Source organism: Volvox carteri, assembly GCF_000143455.1.
Source record: "Volvox carteri f. nagariensis unplaced genomic scaffold VOLCAscaffold_27, whole genome shotgun sequence".
Lineage (NCBI taxonomy): Eukaryota > Viridiplantae > Chlorophyta > Chlorophyceae > Chlamydomonadales > Volvocaceae > Volvox > Volvox carteri.
The window spans coordinates 1,268,551-1,288,475 of record NW_003307570.1 but is presented as its reverse complement, the minus strand read 5'-3'; the positions used below and the strand labels follow the sequence as shown (position 1 = coordinate 1,288,475).

Here is a 19,925-nt window from a genome sequence, read left to right as displayed (position 1 = left end):
TAACATAAGGCGCACAACTCTCGACGACAGACAAATAAGGGTGTCAGAACTATCTACGCATGTGCACGAAGAGTGCACGCACGAACGGAAACGCGCCAACTCAGTGCGTGACTCTTGGTCTACGGGGGAGTTGTGTGTGTGTGTATTACATGGTCGTGGGTGCGTTCCCCGTACCTGCAAACCGCCGTAATACGAGCCTAGGGCTCAAGGGCTGCCAGATCGCCTACCTCGCACTTCAGACAAAGCAAGTGACAAACGAGGGGAGTTGCAACTTAGGGGGGGGGGATCGGGGTGGTGGTGGTGGGAGGGGCCGGAGTCCCCCCCAGGGCCTCACACTTAAGGAATAAATTACGACAACCCTAGCAACTTTGTTACTTACCTTGGAATAAATTGAGACCCTAAACGAAAAAAATCACTGGCCTACTTGGAAAGGGTTGCCTTCCCTTGTGCCGCAACACGCATATTGGGTAAGTCCCAAATGTTGAGTAGAAGCGGGGTGTAAAGGCGTATGACACGCGAAGTCAGCAGGAGTTCCTTCTTGGCCTGCTTCCAGTTGCGGATTAGGTTGTAGTAGTTGTCTACTGCTAGACTTTCCCACGCTTGGGAATCCCAAGATCGTCTTCAATTCATTCCCGGCTCTTAAGGGCCTCGCTCGAAATCAGGGTACTCCTGGAACCTATTAGGAAACTGGGTTCTGCATAATGCTTGCTAGGAAAGCCGGATAACGTGAGTAGTAGCTAGGGAGCAGCTTTTGTCGGGCAGGGAGAAGAAATGGTAGGAATGCGGCATGGCGGCATGGCAGCTGTGCGCCGTGCACATGCGTTACTACGCGGAAACGCAGATTAGTAATCACGCATCCAGTGCAACGGCGCAGTCCTGCATAATGAACGGTACCGGGACGAACTTTTGCGAACACTCAGTGTAAGATTGTATAACGCATTCGTATGTTACAACCCTGCGGACGTGCGTTTCGAGGCAGGTGATAAGGCCCCGGATCCGCATTCGACGTGGCAGGCAGGTCGGTGGGATCGCATACATACATCGCGCAATGCCAACATTCACTACAGCAACATACTCAAACTTCAGACATACATTGATAAAGCAAATAAAGTCTTAATAACATCACGATCGACCGCTGGCGTGAAAAACTTCGGCCATGCCAATGGATGCGAAGCAAGCGAGGCCCGCCGCCGGCACCTTGACGAAGCTGGATACAGACATCATTGCATTTATATTCAAAGACTTGAATCCCCAAGAGGTGAGCAATCGCGGTCCTGATGGTCGTGCGTTTCGGCGGTAGATGTATAGTCCGCGGGACCATGCGCGCGCGGTAGGTACTAGGGGCTGCATTATTCGATTCACAACTTTCCAAACGCACACATGGTTATCTCCGTAGCTCCACGAGCGAAATCGTAGGTGGCTGCTGTAAGCGTTTATCTTGGTGCGGTGTTACTTGGCCCCACAAACGTATGCTTGCCGCTGAAAACTGCTATTGTACATGCTAGTTTCATAGAAAAGGAACCAGGTTTTGGGGCTGACCTTGCTCAAAGCATAGCATGTAACATGTGCTCCATAACTGCGCAACCTGTATCCATTGCGGCTTGTTTATCTTTATTAACCTTTACATGCCGGTGTATGTATGTGCTACATGGCGATTCATGCATGTATGTATATGTCGTATGTATGGTACCGTATTTACTGTAGCGCAACCATACGACGACGTTCCGCCAAATACGAACGTTTTAAGTGAAAGTTTTCACTCCCACGCACATAAGATCTCTACAATTGGCCATGTTCATCTTTCACATCGCCTTGCAGTATTTTATTCTCGACACCCACGTTGCTTCGCTCCTCCCTCGCGCTCCTCGTTTTTCCCCCTTCCTTCCCCCTTCTTCCCCGCGCGCTTCTCCTTGCTTCATGCATTCAGGTGATAATCGCCAGCCTCACATGCAAGAAATTCCGCTTGGTGGTAGAGGGCAACAGCCTTGTGTGGCGACTAATGTACGATAACTTGCTAAGCAAGCGCGTCAAGGAGTTGCCGCCACAAGAGCAGGTGCCGTTATACGTACATGTACACATGTGTACATGTATGTCCATCTGTTGGATAATATTGATAGATCCTTGGCCTCTAAGTAGTCAGAAGATGGAAGCAGATATGCACGCAGCAGGCAGCTAGGTTCGTTTGCTGGCCCATATAGCACATACATATATATCGAGCATGCCTCCTGATGACTCCTGGCACCCATAGAGCCCTTCACATACTATCGCTTATTATTGGGCGAGGTTGCTAGTGCAGGTTGTCGCAAGTACAGGTCCTGCCATGCATCGCCTTGCTTCGCACCTCGCCGCCGGCCGTCGCACCTTCTTTTTTTTCCCGACGTTCAAGTTGGTTGGTTGCCAGCTGCGGGTAGCTAGCGAGTGTGACTACTGCAGTCCCTCAGCCTGCTGCATGACCTTCCAGATGCATGATTTATATCAAGTTTTGCCTTGTTCGAATGATTATGTTAGTTGCGGTATTCACACGAACTTGCGTACGCACAACTCGCTCGCTCTACCTTTCGCTTAACAACGCATGCATGCATAGGTTTCCTCCGTATACACTTTGTTATCTGCGATATAGCCACCACTTGTTTATTTTACGTTACTGCTACTCCGATCACCTATGGGTTGCTTTGTTCCCACGCATGCGTCTAGGATTCAATAAAGCAGCTCTCTTTGCCTCAGCGACAACAGCTGTATGTGCGGACATTACACCCTCTGAACCCATTTGCGTGCAGAACATAATAACAAATAAACGCAAAAAGAGAATGGGTCGTCCGTAAGATGGGGGAGCTGGGGTCTATAGACCATCTATTTTCAGGATTACCTACTCTGTATGTGTGTGTGTGTGGTTGTTACTGTGCACACCATGGCACGATCTATAGACCACGCTACACCTCATGAGTTTATGTACGATCTATTCCTGGTCCTGCCTGTGTAAAGCCAATAAAAATATGAACATCTGTACGCTGAATTTGGCTTGCCTTGCATTATCTGGACCGAGCCATTACTTAAATATTTGACTATTCACGGACACACGAGCCCTTCCAGCGTCAGCCATGCAGCTGTCCACGCGGGCGCGTCTTCCCCATGCACAATTACCTACGACCGGCCCTTTTCTCGCTCTAGCACGGCGCCGCCATCTCGATAGGCTTCGACCCCGAGGCCCCCACCCCTACAATCCCGTCTCCCCTCACACCGACCCTGCTGTTGGACCACTTGTGGACCAGTATACAATAACAATATTTGACAATCCCCGTATCCCTCCCCCCGTCCCCCCTCCCTCTCATCCCCCCTCCTTCCACAGGTCACAGACTGGCGGGCGACAGTCATTCGGTGTCACATACTGAATGATTTGCAATACGGCATGTGGGAGCGGATTCAAGAGCATGAATTTGACGTGGATGAAGAAGAGGTAGTCAGTCGTTCAGGGCGGGGTAAGGGGGCGGGCGTGACGATGAAGATGCATAGCGAGCAAGGTCATAATGCTGATGGTGGTACCTGACCCGCTGACTTCAGAGCATTGTTGGCACAGATAGAGGGACTACATTTATAAAACGTTAAGTTTATAAAAACGTTAAGTTTATTATAAAAACGTTATGTTATTACAGATAGGGGATTCGCAAATGGCTTCTCCGTGGCCCACCTGCCTGATCACTGCTGCTTGGCGGAACCCCCACGCTCTTGCAGTTCAGAGAAACGCCCACCCCCACCCTTGGCGGCAGGTAGCGGGATTCTAAACCAACAATTTTGAAATGCTAATCATCTGATCAGCTGTCCTGTTTGAACGAAATCCTGTTCTTCATACCCCCTAGCTTGCAGCAGTAGTCCAACTTACTCATCAGCACCTTGCTTCGGTATGCTTTGCTTTCTTTATCTTGGATTGCCTAGCTTCGGCTTGCTCTGATCTGTCCTGGCTCACTTAAGTGCAAGGCGTCCCTGCCGGGTGCTGCTCCCAGTGAGGGTGACCAGCGGCGAACTACTACTCCACGCGAGCAATTCTATCTACCGCCGCTGATCCCGCCGATTTACATGTCCCATGATCATCGACTGAATAAAAATATAAAAATTTCTATATACCTTCCATTTTAGGCATATCTAATATACCATGGCGCGATTTATGCGCCGCTCTATACCAGCCATGGATCAATAGACGATCTATGGGTGTATTTCCAGTGCGGATTAAGGCCAGGGATTAGCCCTCTGTCCTCCATCGATACTTGCTCAAACGGCTAAGTTGTTGGCAAACTTACCTCGCCTTTCCAACCTTTGGTTCCCTTATGGAACAAAACTATGTGGTAAGCTGGTACCAAGGACTTTCGTGCCCTAATCCCTGGCCTTAATCCGCACTGGAAATGCACCCTATTTCCCGGTCCTATCTATTATGCGATGGCCCTGTCAATAGACCATAAATATTTTTTTACAGGCGATGCGATTCCTTGTCACATACATCGGCATCATGCTTTGTAGTTTCGGCAGCAGGAGCGGCCATGCCCCCGGGAGAGTCACGCTGCGGCGCCCTGGGGCCGCGGTGACTCCATGATCGTCTTCGGCGGGCTGGGTGAGCGATCCTACAACGACCTCTTCATCCTGGACAGAGTGTACGACGATGACGAAGGACACAACCATGATGCCGTGGGTCCTGCAGGGCCGTCATCGGGCCCGAGCAGACCAGCAGCTGCCGTGCAGTCAACGACAGCAGCAGCAGCAACAGCACGCGGTGCGGCATCCATGGCCAACGAGGCGACCAGTGGCAACAGTACAGGACTCAGCCAGCACCCACAGCATCAGAAGCAGGCTGGAAGCCGCCGCCGTACAGAACCGTGGCTTGGCCCTGGTGAGGAACCTGGTCCATACCGGTGGCAGTGGCGCATTCCCAGGGTGGCAGGCCGGGCCCCTGCTGCTCGCCGGGGCCACACCGCGACCAGGTGTGGTCGGCATGGAGAGCTGCTGGCAGTGTACGGCGGATCGCTGAGCCTTGGGATGGACCCCAACGACACGCTGGTCATCTTGGGCCCGTACACAGCTACTACTGCTGGTAGGTGTGACTTTTGTTGCTTGGAGATGATGCAACGCATGTACGTATGCATGTGCGCATACATATACAGGGCAGGCAGCAGGGCCTGGTAGACGTAGGTTCGCTTGGGACCACTAGCGATTGTGAGAGGTAGATGCGTTTGCAAGGAATTCGGATTAGGGGAAAACCCTAGGCGGGCGGGGGTTCCGAGTTGGATGGTGGGCCTGGAATGACCCGCGGGTCGCGCTCCCGCCGGGACCGTCAGATAGCTAGGTAAATTACATCTGAGTTCGATAGAGGTTGGGGACCCATAACGCGTATGTTTGCGTGCACACTCCCGCATGTAGAATGCACAGGCGTTTTGTATATATTTTGATCGCCTATAGATTATATGCCCTGCTGGTGTATCAGATAGGGACCTCCCCTCCCTAATATACCTGGGTGCGATCTCTAGACAATGAAAAAAATGTAAGACGCATATGCGCAACCATGTTTTCGCATATGCGCAGCTATGTTTTCTTTTTTGTAGAAGGGTTCAATCAACTGAAAATGGATTCCCTTCCTTGCACTCGCTCAGCAGGTAGCGATGACGACGATCACGGCTTGGAGGCTCAGGACGAGTACGAGTACGAGTACGAGTACGAGTGGTATCGCCCGACATTGCAGGGGCCCAATCCTGGGTCTCGGTGCTATCATGGCGCGTGTGCCTCTGAGGACGGCCTTCGGCTGTTCCTGTTCGGGGGTATTTCGGAGCGCAACAGCATTGCACAACTGACAGGTGCGTCCTTGCATATGTGAGATGGCTGAGGTCGGTGGTGTAAGCTGGGACCGGGGCTTCATCGCGGAGCTAAGCAATATAAGTCTTATATAGGCAACCAGGTGTCTGGAAAGGCTGGCAGGGTCGCTGTATTTCATACTGTCTCCAGGCCAGTCGCGGACACAGTTCCCCTTAACCCTCCTGCCCCATCCCGAAGTCATCTTCCTGTGTAAAGTAGCTCTTTCCCCAACACTACCATCATTAGTACCCCTAAGCCCCGCCACTCCCCATTTCGCCATCAGTCTGCTGCTAGCCCCTAGGGGCCACTACGCTACGTAGCTTGGGGACTAATGGTGGCTAGCTAGGAGGCCTCCTGCTCTACCTCACTCGCAACCTTTCATTGTTCCAGCCTGTGACGTCGCCATACTTCCCCCGCGCCGTCGCGCCCTTCCCCCACTTTTTTTCCCCTTACCTGTAACACGAAATGCTATACACATAACATGCTGTGCACGTCTTATACATTTATTACAGTCATCGACCTGGCTAGCTGGACAGTGGAGTATCCCGTCACCACCGGCAGTCCCCCAAGTCCCCGCTTCGGCTGCTCCATGGTTGTGTACGGCAACCGGTTATGGGTCATTGGCGGTGGGAACGGTGGCCATCGGGTTGAGTCGGGAGTCGATTTGGACGACATTTTCACGCTGGACCTAACCTCCATGAAGTGGACCCAACTGACAACCGTCAACCGCCCGCACGACGAAAAGTAAGCAACGAGCTTCGAGAGCTGTAACAGACCAGAACGATTGCGATGCAAATGGAGGTAGATAGATTGCGTTTAAAATCCCCGGATGCAACATCATGGTGATGCACGATGGCTTGAATAGGCCGCCTCCCCCTCCCGCAGTGCCCTAAACGCCCATCCTTGCATATGCAGGGTGCTGGGCCGCTGCCACTCGTCTACCCTGGTGGGCTCAAAGCTGGTGTTGTTCGGGGGTTCCTTGGAGCTCGGAAATGACATCGCTTGGCTGGACCTGGACCGCGGTGTGTGGGGCCGGCCGGTGGTCCAGGGGCAGCGCCCTGGCATGCGGATGTGCGCATCGCTGGTCCGCTGCGGATCTGACTTGCTGGTGTATGGTGGATGGAGGTACTCCTGTGGCGAGGTAAACGAGTTAATATTATATAAATATTTTCTGGTGATGTAGGGCAAGGGGAGGGCTTGAGAAAAGAGCAAAGAGACCTAGGGCAATGCATTTGCTGGGCAACGCATTTCCGCAACAATCACAAGTTGGATTTGTAGAAGTGGCACTGTGAAAGAGGTACGAGCATGATTGCGAGGCACGGGCAGCAAGCGGAACGGCAGGGATGGAGCAGATTTTGCAGCAGGAGCATACCATTCGGCATAACGGCACCATTATGTAGTAAATATTGTCCCATTGAAGTTTGTTTTGAGAAAGCAGGTTGACCAACAAAGCAGCAGGGAATGAGGACAGGATGTGCAGTAGCTGTCGTACTGTACGGTACACACGTCACCGATTATTACGTGCTGAATTGCTTTGCCAGCATCTTGAGAGGCTTTTTCAGCGGCAAGCTGCCGTAATTGGGATCGAGGCATCGCACACATTGTGGCCCTGGAAATGTCGCTTAGCCTGATAGATTACATACATACAAGGCGACGACCAGGCAAACCCACCATGACGATTCTCTGCAGAATTGTCGTGACAGAATGAGATTGACTGAGAAAACTCTCAGTCAATCTCATCCTATCACGACAACCTTCAGAGAATTATCATGGTTGCGCCTCAAAGATGGTTAGGCGCATGTGAGGCGCCACATGACCTGACGTACATTGGCACTACCCACTGCCCGAGTGTACGACATGGCAGGCACAGGCTGGTGTGGCCGTAAGGGCCCGAGGCGATGGATCCCTTCAGAGCGGGAACAATGTAGTAGCTGTCGTACAGTAACGCACACGCATCTCCTATGAATACGCGCTGAAGTGCTCTGCCAGCATCCTGAGGGGCCACCTTCTTAGTGGCCAGCTGCTACAGGACCTAATAGCATTCGGGGCTTGATAGATGTATGTGCCGCGGGTACCCCCGACAATAAGCTAAACGTAAAATGCTTAACACCTTTCTCCCGCAGTGGCGCAGATGACCTATATTATCATTGTCGTCACCCACCGCTGCCGCCGTCCTCACTTCGTATGGTCCGCTTCATCCGCTCCACACCGACGTAGGATCTCCGCCGGCATATCACGTCTTCTGAATCCCTCCTCCCACTTTACTCCCGTCTCCAGATGGGGGACCTCCACCGCTTGCGCCTACTTGTAACTGGCCACGAGCTAAAAGAAGCATGCGGCAGTACGAACGTGGCCGCCATGCAGTACGACAACGGCGCCTTCGACCCGAGTGGTCCCATCCCTTCCCCCTCCCTCCTCGCCACGTTCCCCCCTTGGGACGCCATCGACATACTGTACGAATTCATGAGCGCCAGGATTGCGGAGCTTTACTTGTGAGGACTGGGCGGGGAAGGGGCGGGCTGTCTGGAGAGAGAGGGGAAAGAGAGAGGGGATTACCAGGTGTACGTATGTTTGTCTGTATTTACGTGTCTAACGAGGGTTAAAATCCTTTTATTGACAGTGTCCACGGGTCAGGTACGTACGTACGTATACATGTACGGCAGTCGGGGAACGGGCTCTCCGTCTTGAGCGAGGCGTGTGTGGTCTTGTTTGAACCTTACATACATACATGACACTTGGCCAAGCAAAGCACTAAGGAAGCACAATAACAAGCTAAGCAAGCTACTATCCCAGAATCGGAGGTATTTAATAGAATATAGTAATAGTAATAATAAGAGTACGTGTTTTTCCCCTGTCGACTCTCAGTCTCCTCCGATGGTTCACAACTGCTTGTATGTTCGCCCTATCTGCATGCATGCTCCTACGAACCCTACCTCCGCACACGGCTGCATGTAAACCCCCCAAGCATTGCTAACATGGCTACCTGCAGTCCACCCCTCACGTTTAGCGACCCGCTCCTCAATTCCGTCTGTCCATCAGAATGATGCGTGAAGCTCTAGAATGGGAGAGCACCGGAGTTCGGGTACCCGTGGCGCTGTCCGAGGACATAGAGTACTCCCTGAATGAGTGCAAGGAGCTGCGGTCCTTGTGCCGGTGGTTGAACGGGGATGAGGATGTGCCATGGCACGACATGCCTTGGATAGACGATGAGGACGACGCGCCGGACTGGCACTTCCAAGTGAACAATGAAGGGGACGAGGAAGAACATCACGTGGTGGAGGACGAGGGGGAGAAGGAATATCACGAGGAGGAGGGCGAGGAGGACGCGGGGGGGGAGGAGGACGAAGAGGAGGAGGACGAGGAGGAGGAGGACGAGGAGGAGGAGGACGAGGAGGAGGAGGACGAGGAGGAGGACAACTGGGACGACGATGCAATGGAGGGGCAGGGGGGATGAGGGGGGGATGAGGGGGAAACATTGAGTGCATCTATTCTTTCGCGCCACTCTTCGCCACCCGCGCAGGCCATGTGGGTCCCCCACAGGGGCGGAGGTGAAAATGGAGGTGGGCGCGGACGAGGTGGAGGTACGCCGATGGGGTGGAACGTAGCATACGTCGTATGTCGCGGCGAGTCTGATGAACTCGGACGGGCGTCACGCGGCCCGGAGGGCAAGTAACAAGGTGGCAGCGACGAAGATGTGGAATTGGGTGAAGAGGAAAAGATTGAAAGCGGTTGCTGGCCGGTGGAGAGGGTGGACGAGGAAGCGGGTTGCGAGGTCGGAACTCATTATATTAAATGGTGAAAATGGAATGAAAGGGTGGCGTAGAAAGCGGTGGCAGCGCTGTGAATGGCAGACAGAAGGCTGCAGGAGGTTAGGCAGCAGAGCAGAGCAGGGTGAAGGGGTAATATTTAACGATTGAAGGCGGCCGTGGGAGGGATTGAACGGAGGCAGTAAGAGGCAGTGAGGGGTCAACACCTCCCTTTCAGGATAGGAATTAGGAAACCAAGAGGTCGGGGGGGAAAGCAAAAAGTACGTAGGCGCGGCTGGCTGATAAGATAAACACAGTTCTGGAATAAAGTGTGTGTGCCTCAGCATCTCTGTCGACGACGGATCGGCACTACTGCATGTCTTATCTATTGCGTGGTTCATCTGGATGGTCGGACAATCTTACTTGCAAAATAGGCGAGTCTGTTGTAGACGACTGTCTATAGAAGAGGTGGAGCAATAGCGAGAAGATTAGGCGAGCATGGCTATCACACATACAGCATCAATCATCAATCACACCAGGGCAACAGGGCGTGGCAGGGTATGTAAGTAAACTCTCGCTTTTCCTTGTGCTATATATGCATGCGTTACATGTAGGGCTTTTGTTTACTTTGTAGGTCATTTGTATGTCACATTACAAACCTGTTGCAATCGTTCCGGGGCAGTGTGCCGGGTATCTAGGTGGTGCTGGCACTTATTCCGGGGGTCATCCCGGCAGCAGCACCAGCCATCAAGTTTCACGGCAGCAGCGGGGCCGCTCAGGAGCTGTCTGGCGGTGGCAGCTCTATTAGCAGCTGAGGTACCCTTGCTTGCTTTGGTGGATGCAGCTCTGGCCATGGGGCTCATTAGGGGGCAGCTGCCGAAGATGTGGACGGCGTGGTCATGTCGGCCTTTCATGAGCCGGTGACGAACATGGGCGCTGTTGGCCAAGGGCAGATGACTAAAAGCCGGTTTAGCTCAGCAGCCAGTAGCCACGAACCTTCCATTTTACCTCGAGGCATGCAGCAGCTTTCTACTGGAGAGCGCCAATCTCACATCACCCAACAGGGACGTGTACGACAGCCCGCGGGACCCGAACTGGTATAGAGATCTGCTGGATCAGTACAGAAGTCGTCTGGGATGACAGTCAAACGGATAGACGCCTTCCTTGTAGACAGCGGTGTCCTCAAGCAGGTCAACCTCGGTGACGAGATGTTGACCGTGTGGTGACCTTTTTGTCCTCCGCCGGGTTTTTGACTTGGTGAAATCGTAAATCTCAGTGCGGGGAAAGGTATACATACTAAGGGTCCAGGGGGGTGATAGGAAACACACATTTAGAACCCATGGCCAAACATAAACTCTGACCAGCCCGGTGCAACCCCATAACCTCATCACACTGGTCATGTTTCGATGTGCCGCTATTCCTTTGAGCTATGCAGGGACTGGGTGCAGCCGGGGTACCGCTGATCCCAGCCATGCAGCCTCTGGTCCAGCGGGCTCGCCCTTCATGCGCCGCTCCAAGTGCTCACCCTTCATGCCTCGCACCACAGGCTTTGCCTTTACGCACCGCACCACGGCCTCTCCCTTCACGTCCCGCATCACCTCTGAATACAGCACAGGCAACAACGGGTCTCTCCATACATGCGCCTGGGCCAGAAATATGTCCCGAATCGAAAGAGTTGCGCGCCTGGCTGCCTCAATTAGACTCCATGCGTGCCTTGGGGGATTTCCATATGCGTACATGCTTATGCCTTAATGCGGATGCCTAATGTCAGATGTTTAAATGCGGATGCGCTTGTGCACATATGCACCGGCTCCCCTTCCCTACCCCTGATCAATCCCACCATCGCCAGCAGAGAAACCTAGCCCTATTAATGGTACACGTATACTTACATGTAGCTTCATCTGGCGACGTAGCAGCGGTGGTACATGGGTCGGCCGCACGAGATGCGGCCGCGGTGCGACGGTGATGAAGGAGGGAATGAAGACCATGACAACGAAAGGGTGATGATAGGAGCTGTCGATGCAGGCGCCGTGAGCGCCCAGTATCCGTCGATACAGGCGCCGTGCGTGCCTGGAAGCCTCATATGCCTACATGCGAATGCCCACATGCATATGCGTACATACGGATGCCCCTATGCGGATGCGCTTGCACACATATGCACCAGCTCCCCTTCCCTACCCCGTACCATTCCAACCTTCCGGCCTCGCTACCAAGCCACCAAGCCGCCAAGCCGTCGAGCCGCCGAGCCGAGATGAGCCTACAATTGATATTGGACAGATTATTGGGTTCTCGCTCTGCCAAATGACATCCTAGCTATGCGAATTTAATAAAGCATAGCACTTTACACAAAATTTTGGATGCGTCACCGTATCAACCTTCCGGTCTTTCACCTGTGGCAACGAACTCCTGGGCTGAGTTTTGTGTCAGTTGCCCCGGCAGTGACAAGTGCCTGCGGGTTGTGCCACGGTCAGCATGGCGGAGGGCACAGCGGCCAGTGTTTTTTGGCGATCGGCATGTTGGTTGGAATGGTGCTCGGCATATTGTTTGGCAGTGTTACTGGAGCCATGTCTGTGACTGCCGCCGGCCACACCCACCAAGGTGGAAGACTGCTGTACACCACAGAGTTAGCATCTGCAGGCACTGCCACCACGGTGCGTGGCGCTGCAAGGGTGTCTGCACTGGTGCAGGACTGGGTCGCAGTTCCATGGTCTCTTAAAACGGCAATGCTTCACGGTTCACGGGCCTTCATACTTTCACCTTCACACATCTTCTTCCTTCGCGTGCAGCCCTTCCTTCTGGTGGGTTCTATCAGCACTTGGCGCCAGAATCAAATTCCAAAACGTCGCAGTGGACTCTTGTTGCGGCTGCGCTGATATTGCGAGTGAGTGAATAATTGCAGCAGGGCTTAACTTAATTGTTCGGTCGGAAGCAGATTACTACCCCATTAAAATTTGAAAATGGCTCAAGCCGGTGCAGTATGCTATCCACTACCCATCGACAACCGTACGTTGTGATAATACCACCAGTAGCAGCAACACAGCGACCAGTGGGTAGCTGTGTTATTGCTTTTAATACGCGCCCACTACATCCCACCGCCAACCCACCGCCTTACCCCCACCCCGCCCGCCTAGCGTTAACGCGCGCGTCACAGAGGAATTGAATACTCGTATGCAGGCATGAACATGAACACGCGGAGAGACACATCCCATGTAAATAAAGCAGCACCCGTAGACACGGAACGGGGACACGCATGCATGCCTGTGCAGGCAGCAGTTACCATGTTATCAAACACACATATACACATGACTCGAAAACGCACCATGCGCTCCATTTACTGATTAGCAAAGCTGGTTCTGGAGAGCCCCCCAGCAGCACGGCGGTCATTTCCACTCGTGCGTGCCCACCTCAGGGCTTCTGCTTTTGCTTTATGAGTCCGCACACCCGTCCGCTTTACTGTCATTCATCGTGGGAAACCACCTTGTGAAACCCCGCGCGCCCTGGTTCAAAGCACCGAAGAACAGCACAATACCACCGAAGAACATATCACACATATTGCCGACCCGCCCCGGCCCCGGACTACCAGCAAACAGTGATTAATTACGGGGCGATGGAGAGCCATCGCCGAAATCGTGGTCACAGAACCAAACAAAGCCAAATAACTTAGGTAACCCCGCCTCTTACGGCAGGGGCGAGAACGGCATCCGTCAGGGGAAAAAAAGCGACCGGGAGCAACCAGCCGAGTAGAGAGCACCAACACAAGAGGCGTACGTACTACATTACAGCCACACAACACACGGGCATGAAGTACAAGCCACCCGCAAGCAGTTCGGGAAGGATATAAAGCGAAGGACATCATAAACCACCCGCAAATCCACCCACGCAGATCTGACAGGTACCGGCGACCACGTTTCGCATACCACTGCTCACAAAGCTTTTCTTAGCACCATAACCAACATCATTATTACTTCATGCACAGTCAACACCGTTCCTTTAACACCTTGGCCAACTATCTACCACATGCATTAAAATGCAAAATATGTCAGCCATGCAGGCCAGAGACGAGAGACCGGCGGAACGTTACGTGTTGCCTCATCTACTTACACAAAAGGCGTGAACGGTACCGAACCCCAAACCAGGAACACAACACTCGGTAACATGCACTATGCAAGTAGCCCGCGCTCCAGAGGTTCCCCCCAGAGCCATCTAACCCACCTAGAGAATCTGTTAAAGCAGCCACGACCGCGACTGCAACCCAACCAGCGGCTGCCAACAGGTGCTGCCTGGGCCTTAGTACTATTATCTGCCACGCACCGTCACAGTGCCAGGAGATGGAGCAGATGATATGTACAGGTATCCTTGTCCGAAAATGCTCGAAAGCTGCCAGAAAGAAAACAGAGGATGTACCGCCGACTGCACACACTTGCACACACGTACACAGCGCAGCAGGGCTCAAAGAGTGCGTTGCACGACGTCACTAATTGCTTGTAGAGAGGCGAAAACGAGCAGGACTCCTGAGGACCCTAGGCGCTAGGCCGGTAGGTGCACAAGAAGCAACGCCTCGCATTGGTCCGCGCTGTCACTATATCAGGAAAGCACAGTCGCACTTAACCACCAACAGCCCTCATCAGTTCGGGCCGGGACCCGACCGCGGTCCACAGTTCCTAATTTGGCCTCCCGAAACCCTTTTGGCCTGCCAGAGCAGAGATATTCAGCCTCATGCATCGTCAGCCTCGCCCTCAAGTCCTCCCTCCTCCATAGCACGTGCACTACTTTCACCTTGCATACCTTGGCAGTAATTTCAGAAGCTTCACTGCATGCGTTGCCTTTCCTTGCATTACCCAAAACTGTATTGCGCCAAAGCCATTCCCATTCACACTCACCCACCTTTCCCGCGGAAGTTCAGAACCACCTTGCTCCTGCACAGACATCCAGAGCTTGTTAAAGGACAGCCGCTCGCCTCACCCGCAGCTACATCCGCCATCCCTAGCAGCAACATCAGTACCAGTGGAGTTCCCAGCTCCGAGCATCCCTCGCAAGATTCCCGTCCGCGTCGGAAATCCGCCGGGCTCCAGCAGCCAGTTCCACGAAAGGGTCAAAGATTACCAGGCACGTGTAGGGCTCATAGCTAGATAGCGCAGGAATCAGAGCCAACTTTCCGGCCCACCTTCCACGACAATCTACAAATGTGGAGTTCTCTCGAAGGGATACTATCGATTAACCAGGCGTTGCCTGTTTTGCTCCAAACAGCCCGTTACTGCTAATCCTTGACGCGGGGCATGCCACGGACATGCCATGGGCCACATACATAATTTCCAGCCATCAGGGCCCCCAATCGCAGGTAATTCTCCGTGACACGCACATTGTTTTAGACGCACTTACGCACGCAAAAGCGCACACGCATACGCGTGCATGCGAACCCAAAACCAAAACCGTCGAAGCAACAAGTTCCTTTCCTATTACCACCAAACTCATCGGCAAAGCGTACATGGCGCAGTGCATACTCGCGCGCCCACCTAAACATCGGAGCCTTATCAACAGAGTCCACCACACTTGGGGACGGCTTCCAGGCTGCCTAACAAGATCTGTTCTACAGGTGACCCGTGGTGCAGCGCGGCGTCTGTCAGTTGCCGGTGGGGTCCGGCCCCTGCCTCTACCTTATCCTGCCTGCTTTGCCCCGCCCGCCTTGCCTGGCCCTTGCGCTCTTCACGAGCCCAGCCGTCGCTGAGCCAAATAACATACGTGGGCGAGCGCATTGGGGTAGCCCGTCCCTTCGACGTCAAACAATATCAACTCATTGGCGTTACGGTTCATCCAATGCGATTCAATTCAGTTCAGGACAGGTGACAGCGCACATGCACACACAGTGTGCGCGGCGCCACGTCCTATACCTAAGCGCGGCCCTAGCCGGCCGCCTGGCCCAAACCCTGCGATGTCAAGTGAATAAGCCGGAGACTGCACAGTACCGCCTCGCCTGACAACGTCCATACGTGTCAGACACGGCAGCATCCTTCACTCCGTGTAGCTCCGACAGCGTAGCGACTTCTGCATGTCGATGTATCATTTAGCATCGGGGCATCCGGCAAGGTCACAGCCGGGCAGGGGAGTGTGACCCTGCACTTGAGGCCCTCCCCCGCTGGCCCAGCCTGCCAAGCCAAATCTGCCCCCTATTGGGCCACCCATGTACGTGTGGTGCAGCGCCCCGTTGATATCCATCCGTGCACGCTGTGTTCCACCTCCACGGCAATATCCATCCGAACAGAAAAGAAGCCCAACTTGAACAGAGGGCGCAACACGGCCCTGTTACCCACCAGTCTCTAACCTGAACTGCTAGCTTCCCCCTTTCACGGGTCCATTTCTTCTACCAGACTTGGAGCCCACAGTAAAGAAGGCCACATTCTCTAAAACGTTAATGCGGCATGTGCCGCTGCCTATCTGACACGTCCATCCATTGAAGAACTGCAATCTCCGAAGCATGCGTTCCAACGACAGCACCTCACACAACCGCCTTCAAGCACAGGCCAATCTAGCCTGCATAGTACGGATTACCGTGCGCGCCTGCTCCCACGCGGTGTGTGTAATCACCGCACGGACGACCGTTGCATTGCCGGCGCTCAACAGCTTTGCGTTGCACTGTCCAGACGCGACGGTCAGGCATCAAAGAGTCGGATCCGCGCCGTGATCTGCACTCGGCAGAACGGACACGTTGTCATCTTGACGCTGCACGGCTCGCAGCTTTGGTGGCCGCAGTTGAAGACCACTGCCTTAGGGCCCTCCATGCACACCGCGCACGCTGCCTGTTCCGTGCTGCTGCGCCGCTGCGCCTCATCAATCTTGCGTTGTGTCAGCGCGGCCCGAACCGCGCGGCTGCTGCTGTCTAGCTTCCGCTCCAGCTCCTCCAGCTCTCCCACCGACAGCGGCTCCAACGCGCCACCCTCCGCCAGCATCTGCTGCAGCTGCCCATACAGCATGTTATTCTGCGCCGTGAGCTCCTCCACCTTCTCGTTGAGACCCTGATTAGAATCCAGTAACGAGGCGCGATGTACCTCGGCCTCGGAGAGGAGAGCAAGCAGCTGCTGGCAGCAATTACCGCAGGCTGTCGGCGTGGTGGACTGCGGGATCGCGGACTGGCTGGCGCTGGTGCGTATCGTGGCAGTGCAGTGGGATGAGAGCGCGGGTGCTACCTGGCGGGAGGAGAGCATCGAGGCGGTGCTGTGACCCGGAAGAGGTACACTGTAGCAGCCACTGGCCTGCAGCACGTCCACAATGCCGCTGTTGCCACCGGCGAGGACGCTGCCACCGGCGCTGGCTACCATGCTGCTGCTGGCTGTGCCCATCTGCAGGCTAGAAACCGGATACACGGCCGTTGCCTCGCGGGCGATGCTAGGCGAGCCGCCCAAGCCACGCACTGCCAGGCCGCCCGAGCCGTGGGTGGCGTGCGCCAACATGCTGCTGAGACTGGACCGTCGCGTGCAGCTGCTGCCGGCGTGGTGCTGCTGGCTGACACGGTCGCCAGCACTGCTGCCGCCGCCACGGTCACCGGCGCTACCCCCGCCGCCGCCGGGCCCCCCGCGCTCCGCGCCCTCTTGGACGTCCACCGCTAGGCGGCTGTAGCGCGAGGCCATGATACCCAGCTCCTTCACAAGGCCATCTTGCAGCAGCCGGGCCTCCTGCAGCTCCTCTTCGCGTGTTGCTAGCTTGCTCTGCAAAAGTGCCATGAGGTGTGGTTGCTTGTGAGATTGTAAGGTGCTCGGACCCAGGGGCAGCCAGGCGACCAAGGGAAAAGCCAAACGGTGCCCTCTGGGACGGTGAAACGTATGGAAACTTCGAAACGAGCGACACGGACGCGAGGTTGCCTAAAACGCCATGTCAAATTTGCAGAAACGAGCACCGACAGGTAAATTAAGGGAAAACAACACGGATGATAAGTTTCCTATTGTGATAGTGTTCTTCAGAAAGGGACGCCCGGCTGCGGGTTGTCCGACACCAGCGCGCACCTGCAACGCCTCAAGCTGGGAGCGCAGCTCAGCTGCAGCAGCAGCCTCGCGAGTTGCCTTGGCAAGCGCCCCTTGAAGCTCCTGCTGCGCAGACGCCTGCGCCGACTCCGCTTCCGCCAACAGGAGCTTGAATTGAAGGAGCTCCTTCACTGCCGCCTCGCGTGCCTCCCGCTCCTTTATTAGTAACGACTCAGTGGTCTGAAGAGAAGAGGAGAAGAGAAAACAGGAGAAGAGAAATGCAAGGTGACATGGCTGCGCGTAGCACACATGCCTCAGCCCGTATTACGTTGACACGCGTTGTAGGCTTCTCACTAAGTCCGACGCTTAACACCTCTCGCTCAACACCCCACCCGACGCTCAACACCTCTCCTTTACGTACTGTAAAATCGCACCTGACCATGAACATTAATCTCTCTTTTCGCCAACCCAAGCGAGTTGGCACGAGAAAAACCAAGTTTCCAGGTGACCTGAAATATGCGCGCTCCCCCCATCCGTTACACGGCAGCCCCTTGCTAATCTCCAGGCCAGGGAAGGATGCCACCAACGCCTCCCTTACCTCAGCCTTCTTCGCGGTATGCAGCTGTTGCTCCTCTAGGTTTCTCCGTAGTAACAGATCAGTCAGCTGGATTTTAACAGCCTCCAGGGACTTGCTGCTACTGAAGCCCAGCTCACTCGCTGGCCCTGGCTGAGGCACAACCTGCACCGGCGGGTGCTGGTGCTGCGCCGTTGACTGCATCTGTGATGACAATACTGACGGGCCGGCGCTTAATCGAGCCCCTGTCGACCCGGTCATATTCACAGGACTGTTCGCGGTGCTGGTTTGCAGTCCAGCGGGGAGGGCGGCGGTGGTGGCACCGCCGCCTGCCGCGGCCGCGTTAAATAAAGACGCTGCAGAGGTCGCATCCGCGGACATCCGAAAGAGCTCCTCCGCCACGCTGTTTATGTCCGACAGAAATTTCGTTTCAAGCACGACGACGCCATCAAACGTCTGTTTGCTGTTGATACCACCATAGATGATGATCCGGCCATTGACGACAGAGCAGGTGTGATGGTAGCGTGGCGCAGGCGCGGTGTTAAGCAGCGTGGGCTTGTGCCACGTAAAGGTGCGCGTGTCCAATACGATCGCGTCGTTGAAAAACGTGCCGGAGCTGTTACACCCCCCAAAGATGAGGATGACACCGGGAGACAACAGCTGTGCCGTGTGCTGCGTTCGCGCAGAGGGCGCCGGACCAAACGCCTGTGGCGTGAACCACGCACCTCGGGAGAGCGAGAACACCGATAGCTGCGAGTCCGTGGACGATTGGTTGATACCGCCAAAGCAGACGAGGTAATCTCGGCCATCCCAAACCAGGCTGTGACCTCGGCGCGGAGTTGGGGGTTTGCCAGATGCCTCCACCTCGGTAAATATGCCTGTTATCGGATCTAATTTGTAGAGGTCGTTGTAGAGGCGCTTGCCCTGCCCACCAAACATGTAGATGACGCTGCCGTGGACGGTTACCATGGAGTGGCCAGCACGGGCCGGCGGCATCGAGTCCGTGTCACGTCGTGTCCACGTACATGTCTCCGTGTCGAAGCAGTACAGTGTCCGCAAGAATTTACGGCCCTGCTGTCCCCCGAATATCCAGATCTTGCTCCCGGTTGCGGCAGCTGGGTATAACAAGGTAGGGGGATGCGGGCATGCAGGTGATGATGGGAGATGGATTGTATGCGCACAGTCTCGGTGTTGTGCCGGCCTGTAAGCCGGCGCATGTGCACGAGAAGAGGGACTTAGGAAGGTAAGGGATGGACACAAAGGGGAAATGCGCGAAGGAAAAGGAAGGCTAAATGGGGTGACGCGATGTAGGCTCACACCGGCAGGGTGAATATCGGGCGCGTTCAGCCGCGAGCTAATTGCAAGTGTATTTACCGTGCAATGAACCTCATGCAAGTCAGCCGGGGACCGGCGGGCCCTTTTTCCAGGCGGCAACAACTGCACCCACCAGCATGACCTAACATTTTCTCCGGTCGGTCCTTGCTGCGCGCGGCATGAGTGCTGACAATCCTCCACGACAATGTATCGGCGTCAAGAGCACAGAGATCATCCAAAACGGAGTTCCCAACCCCACCGTAGACCCATAACACGCTGCCCAGAACGGCCGCTGCATGCGCCCAGCGTGCAGGTGGTACATTTCCTGGGGCCAAGCAAAAAAAGCCAAACAAATGTCTCTGATTTACTAAAATGTTCCAACAGACAAAAAAGCCATAAGTGTGTTACATGGCGAAGCGACAGCAAACACCGAGCATCATACTCCTAAGCAACCGCACATCCTAGTACTACGTGTAATACAACCTACCCCTACACAAAGGATAATGG

The 19,925-nt window shown here is 54.6% G+C and overlaps 2 protein-coding genes across 2 annotated transcripts; one reads left to right on the top strand and one right to left on the bottom strand.

Annotated features, from left to right (window-relative positions):
- Positions 1-3,346: 3,346 nt before the first annotated feature.
- On the top strand, positions 3,347-9,286 carry VOLCADRAFT_118041 (uncharacterized protein; the record flags this gene model as incomplete). Its single annotated transcript, XM_002952084.1, has 7 exons — positions 3,347-3,457; positions 4,510-5,077; positions 5,634-5,834; positions 6,345-6,576; positions 6,748-6,973; positions 8,110-8,324; positions 8,872-9,286. Coding segments are annotated over 7 exons (1,968 nt in total), but the record flags the coding sequence as incomplete, so codon positions are not given.
- A 6,939-nt stretch (positions 9,287-16,225) lies between these two features.
- On the bottom strand, positions 16,226-19,567 carry VOLCADRAFT_92724 (uncharacterized protein; the record flags this gene model as incomplete). The annotated part of the gene is made up of 4 exons (XM_002952004.1): positions 16,226-17,278; positions 17,573-17,770; positions 18,129-19,219; positions 19,552-19,567. The coding sequence occupies 4 exons, from the start codon at positions 19,565-19,567 to the stop codon at positions 16,226-16,228; spliced, it is 2,358 nt and encodes a 785-aa protein (XP_002952050.1).
- Between the last annotated feature and the right edge of the window lie 358 nt (positions 19,568-19,925).